An 11,283-nucleotide genomic window follows, 5' to 3' on the forward strand; every position below is an offset into this window, starting at 1 on the left:
TTCCCGCCAGGGTCTGCTGGGGCCCTGTCCCATCCATCTGTGAGTCACATGATCACTCAGGCTGTCACAGGCCCAGGGCTAGACTGCTGGGTTTGAGTCTGTGTGGCCCTGAGCATTGCTTTCTCCTCTGGGCCTCAGTTCCATTTCAGTAACATCAGGATGATAGCCTGGGCAACATAGCAAGACTCCATCTCTCATTAATTAATTAATTAATACATACATACATACATACATACATACATACATACATACATACATAAGGCTGGGCAAGGTGGTTCACGCCTGTAATTCACTTTGGGAAGCCAAGGCGGGTGGATTACCTGAGATCAGGAGTTCGAGGACAGCCTGGTCAACATGGCAAAACCCTGTCTCTACTAAAAATACAAAAATTGGTCGGGCATGGTGACGGGTGCCTGTAATCCCAGCTACTCGGGAGGCTGAGGCAGGAGAATCACTGGAACCTGGGAGGTGGAGGTTGCAGTGAGTCAAATCGCACCATTGCACTCCAGCCTGGGTGACGAGAGAAACTCCATCTCAAAAAGAAAAAACAACAGAAAAATTAGCTGAGTGTGGTGGCACCATTCTGTGGTCTTAGCTACTCAGGAGTCCAAGGGTGAAGAATTGCTTGAGGCCAGCCTGGGCAACATAGCAATACCCCATGTCTACAAAAAAATGTGAAAAATTAGCTGGGCATGGTGGTGTGTGCCTGTATTCCTAGCTTTTCCAGACACTGAGGCGGGAGGATCCTTTGAGCCCAGGAGTTCAAGGCTGCAGTGAGCTCTCCAACCTGGTGACAGAGTGAGACCTCGTCTATTGAGAAATATATATCTGCTGATAAATATGTCCACAATTTAGACCACACTTAGACACTGAAGTTATTACCAGCTCCTTCATACGCACATGCCTTAACTCTCTCTTGCCTTCGTGCATTCCTTCACTTCATTCATTCGCTTAACTTCCATCCAGCAGATATCTGCCAAGCACCAGCTCTGTGCCAGACACTGAAGTTGGGGGTGCCAAGGACACCTTTACCAACCGGACAGACACTGCCCCGCACTCCTGGCTCTGTGGCTTTCCTAGGAGCCCATGTCCCTCCAGCAAATGTTTTGTTTTTATTTTTATTTATTTATTTATTTTGAGACAGAGTCTTGCTCTGTTGCCCAGACTGGAGTGCAAAGGTGTGATCTTGGCCTCCTGGGTTCAAGCAATTCTCCAGCCTCAGCCTCCCGATTAGCTGGGATTACAGGTGTGCACCACTATGCCTCGCTAATTTTTATATTTCTACAAAATACAAAAGTCCATGGCCCCACGTGTTCGTTTAGTAAGTGTCCATTTATTGATTGCATCTTTATTCACTCTTTTTCTTAATGTCCTTATTCATTCATTCATCCATCCCTTGCTCATCTCACTGACACATCCATTCAGTCTTCATATATGTTTTCATTCCTTTATTCTCCAAGCATCCTGAAAGTACCCACTCTACACCACGCCAGGGTTAGATGCTGGGATTCTGGCCCAGCCCACCACCCTGCCAAGCCCATGGGGGCGCAGATGGTGAGGACATAGTGGTAACTACTTCAACAGTTATTGGGATTCAGAGCTGGAGGAGCACCAAGAAGGGAGCAGTTCACTTCCTGGAGGTGGGGGGTGGGAGGGGCAATCTGAGAAGAATTCTTAGAGGAAGTAGCATTTTGGCCAAGTTGAGAAGCCTGTGTGAGAGTTCTCTAGGGAGGAAAAAATGCTTCATTTTGTAGACAGAAGTCTTTGTTCTGTGGAGTGTTTGGAGAAAAGTGAGATACTGGTTTGCTAACATGTGTGGTGCTCGTGAGTTTGTGTGCCTGGCCCCACCCAGGTCAAGCCATCCCCAGGTTCCAATGACAGACCTGGGCCACTAAGGATCCTTAATTCCACCCTGAGCTCCTAGAAGACCACCCACTATCAGGCAGCCAGGAATGACCTTTGGAGAACAAACACGTCACCCTCCAGGTACCATCCACTTGTCCACCTATTCATCCCCCTGGGGACTCAGTGGGAGGACAACCCTGTCCTTAGGAGCCTGTGTCCCTCCAGCAAGTGCTTCTTTTATTTTTATTTATTTATTTATTTTGAGACAGAGTCTTGCTCTGTTGCCCAGGCTGGAGTGCAAAGGTGTGATCTTAGCTCACTGCAACTTCTGCCTCCTGGGTTCAAGCAATTCTCCAGCCTCAACCTCCCAAGTAGCTGGGATTACAGGTGTGCACCACCATGCCTTGCTAATTTTTGTATTTCTAGTAGAGACGGGGTTTCACCATGTTGGCCAGTCCAGTCTCAAACTCCTGACCTCAGGTGATCCGCCCACCTCAGCCTCCCAAAAGTGCTGGAAGCCACCGCGCCCGGCTTGAATTCTTTAAGTAAGAGGCATGATCAAATATTACAAGAGCACAGAAGAATGGCTATTTTCTTCGTATGACTAAAGCCTCGGGGTTAGCAGGTATATTGTCAGCGAGGTAATGGTGTAGGGTTTTGTGATCAGTGGGACAAGAGGAGGAAAAAGGGAAAGGATGTGAAGGAGAAGCTGTGTCCAGTTCCTGTTCTGTGTCCCCGGGAGCTGGCCAGACATTCACAGCTGGGTCTTGGTGTTCTCTTGTCAAACAAAAGTAATTTCCAGGACGCCAACATCACACAAGACCATTCCATGACCGCAAAAGCTTGTTGCGGTGGTTCATGCCTGTAATCCCAGCACTTTGGGAGGCCGAGGCAGGTGGATTGCTTGAGGTCGGGAGTTCGAGACCAGCCTGACCAACATGGAGAAACCCCGTCTCTACTAAAAATACAGAATTAGCTGGGGTGGTGGTGAATACCTGTAATCCCAGTTACGCGGGAGGCTGAGGCAGGAGAATCGCTTGAACCTGGGAGGCGGAGATTGCGGTGAGTGGAGATCACACCATTGCACTCCAGCCGGAGCAAATAGAGCGAAACTCTGTCTCAAAAAAAAAAAAAAAAATTCCAGAGACTGGCCTTAAGAGATCCAAATATCAAATGAAGCTTGCAGAGTGTCCCACCTTGGGAAGGAATGCTGAACAATTGATTGACACCCTTGTTGCCACCAGCCAGACTACCAGGTGAGTCATTACTCAAGATAACCATCGCAACCAGATATGCGACCTGCATACCCTCACACTCTTTGCCCAGCCCAGCCTGCATACCCTACCCCTGATGTCAATTCCCATGCTTTGTCTAATAAAAAAAAGTCCTGGCCGGGCACGGTGGCTCACGCCTGTAATCCCAGAACTTTGGGAGGCTGAGGTGGACGGACCACGAGGTCAGGAGATTGAGACCATCCTGGCCAACATGGTGAAACCCTGTCTCTACTAAAAGACAAAAACTTAGCCGGGCGTGGTGGCGTGCACCTGTAGTCCCAGCTACTCGGGAGGCTCAGGCAGGAGAATTGCTTGAACCTGGGAGGCGGAAGTTGCAGTGAGCCGAGTTCGCGCCACTGCACTCCAGCCTGGTGACAGAGCAAGACTCTGACACACACACACACACACACACACACACACACAATTCCCACTGGTTTTTCCACAAATCAGCTGGAGGAACCCTTCACTTCTGCTGCCGTCGTCTCCCCTGCACTCAAGCACAAGCTCTGAAATAAATGCCTTGTCTAGGAAATCTGCTTGGACCCCTGTTAAGTTTCATTACAAGTGGAGCCAAAGAGCCTGTGGTCTGTAACCCCAAATGTACGTGAGCAACAGCTTTTCTCTTTCTCGCTCTCTTTTTTTTTGAAATGGAGTCTTGCTGTCGCCCAGGCTGGAGTGCAGTGGCAGGATCTCGGCTCATAGCAACCTCCATCTCCCAGTTTCAAGCTATTCTCCTGTCTCAGCCTCCGGAATAGCTGGGATTACAAGCACACACCATCGCACCTGGCTAATTTTTGTATTTTTAATAGAGATGGAGTTTCACCATGTCGGCCATGCTGGTCTCGAACTCCTGACTTCAAGTGATCCGCCCATCTTGGCCTCTCAAAATGTTGGGATTACAGTTTTGAGCCACCATGCTGGGCCTTTTCTCTTTCTCAATGTCAACTAAACAAAAAATCAGGCTTTTAAAAAATTAAGGTTAGTTTTTTTCAATCTTACTGAGGACTGTAACCAGGAAAAGTCTTTCACAGAGTTTGTTAAACTGCTCCAAAACAGTTTCAGCACACATTTTATATTTATATACAGTTTATATACAAACATTTATATACAGTTGTTGGTGCCCTGCATGTGCTCAGAAGTTATATCAGTCCGGGCGTGGTGGCTCATGCCTGTAATCCCAGCACTTTGGGAGGCCGAGGTGAGCAGATCACCTGAGATCAGGAGTTCAAGACCAGCCTGGCCAACATGGTGACTCTGTCACTACTAAAAATACAATAATTAGCTGGGCATGGTGGGGCGTGCCTGTAATCCCAGCTACTCCGGAGACTGAAGCAGGAGGATCGCTTGAACCCGGGAGGCGGAGGCTGCAGTGAGCCGAGATTGCACCACTGTGCTCTAGCCTGGGCAACAGAGTGAGACTCTGTCTCGGAAAAAAAAAAATTTTTTTTTATCTCGTGCTCAGAAGTTACAGTAGAGTAAAATTTCATCAAGGCTTGTGTGTGAGGGTATATCTAGTTATAGATTATAGAGGCTTGGCTGGGCAGGGTGACTCTCACCTATAATTTCAGCATTTTGGGAGGCCCAGGCAGGAGGATCACTTGAGCCCAGGAGTTCAAGACCAGCCTGGGCACCACAACACCACCTTGTCTCTGCAAAAAATAAAAATAAAAAAATTAAGTAGGCCTGGTGGCATGCGCCTATAGTCTCAGCTACTCGGGAGGCTGAGGTGGGAGGAGTGCCTGAACCCGGGAGTTCAAGGCTGCAGTGAGCTATGATCAAGTCCCTGCATTCCAACCTGGGCAACAAAGCGAGATCTCGTCTCTAAAACAAAAACAAACAAAAGTTATAGAAGCATAATCATTAATACTGTCAGAGATTACGTACAGGAAGAGGCAAGGGCTAGGATCATTGAACTTGTCTTTTCCAAAAATGCAGTCATTGGCAAGAAAGGTGGGAACCTGTGTTCTCTCTCTCCCTCCCCCCAGTTTATTGTTCAGGGCGTTAGTGGAGAGGGCTGCGCTCAGTCACGAGTCAGGGCCTTTGTGAAATCCTGCTTGCAAGCAGAATGAGCAGACATGGTTCCTTAGGTTTCCTACTTTGTCTCACACTACGAAAGGGTCATTCATTGGCAGAGGTGTATTTACTGGGGGACAAGCATAGAGTAATTCGAGGGGGACAAAGGAGGCAGGTCCCAGTCTTCAGGGAGCTCAGTGACATGTTTGCGCTGTCTTATGTAAACAGGAGATTGTCAGAAATGGAGGAGGGGGGACCAGACCCAAGGACGCGCCCGGACAAAGCGGGAGGCGAGGAGTGCTGATGGAGAGGACGTGCCGAGAGCATCGGCAGGGCTGCTTGGTGGCACGAAGACGCCCGCGGGGACAAGAGAAGTCGGCTACGGCCAGGTTCCTCAGGCACGGAGGGCCACCTCCCCTCCAGGGACGTGAGCATCTAGCTGCACTGATTTGTTGTTCAGGAACAGGAAATGAAACCCCGCAGCTTTGATTACAATAACCCACGTCAGCCTCAGGCTCATGAATATTCAGCAGGCTGCTTCCGGCTCGCAACCCCCCTTCCCCATCTGCGCAGACTGCGTGTGCGTCGCCGGCGCGCGGCTCTGTCGTCATACTTGCGCGCCGCCGCCGCTGCCGCTCCTCGGGGAAACTGGAAGGCTGGCATGGCGAGCTCCGCCGCCTCCTCCGTGCGACCGCCGAGGCCCAAGAAAGAGCCGCAGACGCTCGTCATCCCCAAGAATGCCGCGGAGGAGCAGAAGCTTAAGCTGGAGCGGCTCATGAAGAACCCGGTGAGACGAGGCCTACCCTCTTCCTCTGCAGCGCCTCTGGGTTCCCGCAGGTCCACCTTCTCTACCTCTAAATTCAGAAACTTGGTATCCGACCCTCCCAGAGCAGTCTTTGGGGAAGAGGAGGAGGAGGCTCTCCCGGAGATAAGTGAACTTCCCGTCCTTGTGTGAGAGCCCAGCTTGAATGAAAGCACGGTGGAGCGGGTTCCCGTGCTCTAAGACCCCTTCTGGTTTAACTTCCTGTGAACAAAAAGCGTTAGACTGAAAAGGTAGAATTTGTGGGTTAGCAAAAGGGTATTTTCTAAACAACGCTGATCGTTAGAGAGTGGCCGAGACGTTTGGAGCGAGTCACTCCTCTCCCGCCCACACCTCCTCCGGGCCTCGGTCCCCTCAATCATAAAAACAATTGAACGGGAACTTCCTTTATACCTTTAACTAGAAAAGCTGGACTCTTTTTCTCTAGTAGTGTTAAAGTTGGCGATTTCTAACTGGAAACTATGGCTTAGGTTTTTCAGTTCTACTCTGGAAAGTGTAACCCTGGGAAGGTGTGGACTGTGTTACACCCAAGAGTACATAGGATGAATAAAGCCACGACAGAGGGAACACAAAATCAGCTCTGTGTCCAAGCAGCAAAGCAATCCTGCTTCATTAGTCGATTAAAATTCTTTGGTCATAAGAAATGTAACTTGGGGTGGGCGCTGTGGCTCCTGATTTAATCTCAGCGCTTTGGGTTGCTAGGCGGGAGAATGGCTTGAGGCCAAGGAGTTCAAGACCAGCCTGGGCAACATAGCGGGTCCCTGTCTCTACAAAAATAAAAAAATTGCTTGGCATGGTGGTGCACGCCTGTAAGTCCTAGGTACTCTGGAGACTGAAGCAGGAGGATCATTTGAGCCCAGGAGTTCAAGGCTGCAGTGAGCTATGATTGCACCGCTGCACTCCAGCCTGAGGGACAGAGCAAGAAGCTGTCTCTAAAAAGAGAGATGTAATTTTGTTAGCAGATTTATACTTAGAAATGCTTTCATGTTTAAATGTTGCAGGACAAAGCAGTTCCAATTCCGGAGAAAATTAGTGAATGGGCACCTCGACCTCCCCCAGAATTTGTCCGAGATGTAATGGGTAATGTCTGTGTGTGTGTGTAAATATAATGTTTTAAGGTAGCTCTAAAAGCCCTGTAGTTAGTATTTGTTAAATCTCTGATGAGGGGAAATGTTTACATGTTCATTGTTTTGCTTTTACAATGACGGGGATATAGTTGCTTTTTTTTGTTCATTTGACATTAGTAAATTTAGCTTAAGGGTTATAGTTGCTTATGGTTTGGTACTATACAATTTTTTCCTGCACTGTTGCTTTTTTTTTCTTCTTCTTCTTTTGGAGACAGAGTCTCACTCTTGTCACCCAGGCTGGTTTGCAGTGACACCATCTCGGCTCACTGCTACCTCCGCCTCCCAGGTTCAAGGGATTCTCCTGCCTCAGCCTCCCGAGTAGCTGGGACTACAGGCCCGTGCCACCATGCCTGGCTATTAGTAGAGACTGGGTTTCACTATGTTGGCCAGGCTGGTCTTGAACTGCCGACCTCAGGTGATCCGCCTGCCTTGGCCTCCCAGAATGCTAGCATTACAGTTGTGAGCCACTGTGCCCAGCCATCTCCTGCATTATTCTTAATAACGCATTGTGGGTTTTTTTGTAGATAAAAATAGTTTTATTATTTTGTTGGATCATAATTTAACATATCTACAGGCGTACCATGGAGATAGTGCGGGTTTAGTTCCAGGCAACCTAGTTAAAGTGAATGTCGCAATAAAGGGAATCATATAAATTCTTTAGTTTCCTAGTGTACATAGAAGTTTTCTTTATACTCTACTGTACTTTAATGTGCAGTAGCATTATGTCTTTAAAAAGCAATGTAGGCCGGGTGTGGTGGCTCATGCCTGTAATCTCAGCACTTTAGGAGGCTGAGGCAGGAGAACTGCTTGAGTTTGAGACCAGCCTGGGCAACATAGGAAGACCTCATCTCTACTAAAAATGTAAAAATTAGCCAGGCATAGTGGTGCACGCCTATGGTCCCAGCTACTTGGGAGGCTGAGGCAGGAGGATTGCTTGAGCCCAGGAGGTCAAGGCTCAAATGAGCTGTGATTGCATCACTGCATTCCAACTTGGGTGACAGATCAAGACCCTGTCTCAAAAAAAAAAAAAAACTTAAGAAAAAACACTTTTATAAAAATATGATTGTTCTACATATACTACTTTGTGAGCACCTTATTTTCATTTAATGTATCATAGATGTCTTTTTAACTCACTGGAAATCTAACATGTCAAATGTGAAATCATGGAGGAGGTGGAGGAGGTGAGAAAGTCACTTAACCACAGTCTGCCCCTCCTGATACTAAATTTGAGTGGGATTTTTAGTGACTTCACATTCAACATATATATAACAAATAATTAATGATATCTACAATATGCCAGGTACTGAGCCAGTTCTATATACAGTGGGGAGAAAGGAAGGCATGGTCCCTTCCACGACTTCCACTGTTGGTTTCTTTAGTCCCCTTCGATTAAGGGTGACCTGTGTTGGTAGCTGAATTTCATCTAGAACCATGGACTGTCCTGGCTACAGGTTCAAGTGCTGGGGCCGGCAGTGGAGAGTTCCACGTGTACAGACATCTGCGCCGGAGAGAATATCAGCGACAGGACTACATGGATGCCATGGCTGAGAAGGTCAGTGAGCCAGAAGGCTGGCTGAGCCCCCATGTTTGGGCAGTGTGCATGTACTGCCTTTAGAAGAAAAACATTTGAGGAGGCCAGGCATGGTGGCTCACGGCTGTAATCCCAGCACTTTGGAAGGCCGAGGCAGGGGATCACCTGAGGTCAGGAGTTCGAGACCAACCTGACCAACATGGAGAAGCCCTGTCTCTACTAAAAATAAAAAATTAGCCAGGCGCATGCTTGTAATCCCAGCTACTTGGGAGGCTGAGGCAGGAGAATCGGTTGAACCCGAGAGGCGAAGGTTGCAGTGAGCCAAGATCGTGCCATTTTCTCTCCAGCCTGGGCAACAAGAGTGAAACTCTGTCTTAGAAAAGAAAAGAAAAGAAAAAAGCATTTGAGGAAGAATAGATACGCTGGTTGTGGCTGGTGTGAGGTCTGCTTTCTACGGACAGCACAGCACACAGAGTCCAGGTAAACCCTCAGTCAGAATCAACATAGCAAGATCCTTACACTAGACGAGGGATGGAGAGTGAGAGTCTTCCTCGTGTATGGAAGGGCACAGCCGAGACCCCTTTTCCCTCTAGGCCATTTGCCATGTGATAGAACAGCAAATGGGATCCCCACACCATTTAAGTTGTTACTTCTCTCTGTCATCCTCCATCTTCTCCCTCTTAACTGAATACCTAGATACAGTTAGCTGTGCATTGGGTGTGAATAGCAGCTTGCTTTCACAACTGTGAAAGTGCATATAGTATCTGCCTTTTTGAGCATTTGAGCTTCTTGGCTCTGGAGCTGGCATTTCTTTGTGACAGGTGTCAAATAATAGACTATTTTAAGATTATTATTAATCTATAATAATTATAGGTTATTTGAGAATTGCTTCAGAAACCATATTTTGGGGGAGGGGTTGTTTTTAGAGACAGGTTGTCACTCTGTCACGCATGCTGGAGTAAAATGGCGCAATCTCAGTTCACTGCAACCTCCGCCTCCTGGGTGCAAGCGATTCTCCTGCCTCAGCCTCCCAAGTAGCTGGGATTACAGGCGTGTGCCACCACGCCTGGCTAATTTTGTATTTTTAGTAGAGATGGGGTCTCACCATGTTGGCCAGGCTGGTCTCGAAATCCTAACCTCAGGTGATCCACCCACCTTGGCTTCCCAGAGTGCTGGGATTACAGGCATGAGCCACCGTGCCTGGCCCCCAAAAGCAGAATTTTTTCTAACTCAGTTTTGGCAATTTCAGTAAATTCTTACTTATTTTCTTCTGTATCCTGGCTGTCTCTTTGGTTTAAATTTTCCCTAATATTTTATTTTGAAAATTTCAAACAGAAAAGTTAAAAGAATTATGCAGCACTTGTATCCACTCCCCCTTGACTTAATAATTCCTGTTGTGCTGGATTTTCTTTATCACACACCTATCGATCTATCCATACCTCTGTTGGTATGCATTGTATTATGTCTTCCCAGCAGTCCTGTTTCCAAGCCTCATTTTCCTCATCTATAAAATGGGGAAAATTATAATTCCTCCCTTCCAGAGCTCTACTCATACCTCTATTCCTCCCATCAGTTCATTGGGGGTTTTTTTTGTTTGTTTGTTTTGGTGCATTTCAAAGTACGCTGCAAACATCAGGATGTTCCATTCTTGAACATTCAAGCAAGCACATTATTAAATAGGGTTTCATGTTTGTGTATGCTTTTCTTTTTCCTTTTAAAGTAATATTTGGCCAGGCATGGTGGCTCACGCCTGTAATCCCAGTACTTTGGGAGGCCGAGGCAGGTGGATCACTTGAGGTCAGGAGTTCAAGACCAGCCTGGCCAACATACTGAAACCCCATCTCTACTAAAAATACAAAAAAGTTAGCCAGGCATGGTGGGTCGTGCCTGTAGTCCCAGCTCCTCAGGAAGCTGAGGCAGCAGAATCACTTGAATCCAGGAGGTAGAGGTTGCAGTGAGCCAAGTCATGCCACTGCAATCAGCCTGGGCAACAAGAGCTAAACTCCATCTCAAAAAAAAAAAAAAATAAAGTTAATATCTACACAGAACCAAATACCCAGATCTCAAGTATACAGTTTGATCACCCCAGAAAGCCCCTTCATACGTCTTTTCCCAGTCAACCATGACCCCAACCAGACAACCAGTTTTTTTCTCCCACAAACTATTGTACCTGCTCTAAAACATCTTATAAATGGAATTACACAATATGGTCTCTTTTGTGCAAGGCTTCTTTCACCCAGCATGTTTAAAGAATCATCCCAGTTGTTGTACAGATCAGTAATGTGTTCCTTTTTATGACTAAATATTACAATATTTTATGATTATTTCTTGGTGTCATTTTTTTTTTCTTTTTTTTGAGACAGTCGCACTCTGTCGCCCACACTGGAGTGCAGGGACGCAATCTAGGCTCACTGCAACCTCCGTCTCTCAGGTTCCAGCGATTCTCCTGCCTCAGCCTCCCGATTAACTGGGACTACAGTTGCCCGCCACCACTCCCAGCTAATTTTTGTGTTTTTAGTAGAGACAGGGTTTCACCATGTTGGCCACACTGGTCTTGAACTCCTGACCTCAGGTAATCCACCCGCCTCGGCCTCCCAAAGTGCTGGGATCACAAGGTGTGAGCCACCGTGCCAGCCACTTGGTGTCATTTTTTTTTTTTTTTTTTTTTTTTTT

General features: G+C 47.3%; 1 protein-coding gene across 4 annotated transcripts in view; it reads left to right on the forward strand.

Moving 5' to 3' along the window:
• Positions 1 to 698: 698 nt before the first annotated feature.
• The window catches only part of PRKRIP1 (PRKR interacting protein 1), a 37,486-nt gene continuing 26,901 nt past the window's right edge, over positions 699 to 11,283 (forward strand). For 2 of the 4 annotated variants that reach the window (XM_026456634.1, XM_026456631.1), the window contains exons 1-5: positions 699 to 1,986; positions 2,990 to 3,101; positions 5,361 to 5,919; positions 6,954 to 7,032; positions 8,531 to 8,631. In XM_026456634.1, coding sequence (XP_026312419.1) covers positions 5,602 to 5,919; positions 6,954 to 7,032; positions 8,531 to 8,631 — 498 coding nt within the window. In that variant the 5' untranslated portion in view covers positions 699 to 1,986; positions 2,990 to 3,101; positions 5,361 to 5,601. The remainder of the gene's footprint in view (positions 1,987 to 2,989; positions 3,102 to 5,360; positions 5,920 to 6,953; positions 7,033 to 8,530; positions 8,632 to 11,283) is intronic. The other 2 variants (XM_026456632.1, XM_026456633.1) reach the window with 2 other exon arrangements.

This window comes from Piliocolobus tephrosceles, chromosome 8, assembly GCF_002776525.5.
Source record: "Piliocolobus tephrosceles isolate RC106 chromosome 8, ASM277652v3, whole genome shotgun sequence".
Classification (NCBI taxonomy): Eukaryota; Metazoa; Chordata; class Mammalia; order Primates; family Cercopithecidae; genus Piliocolobus; species Piliocolobus tephrosceles.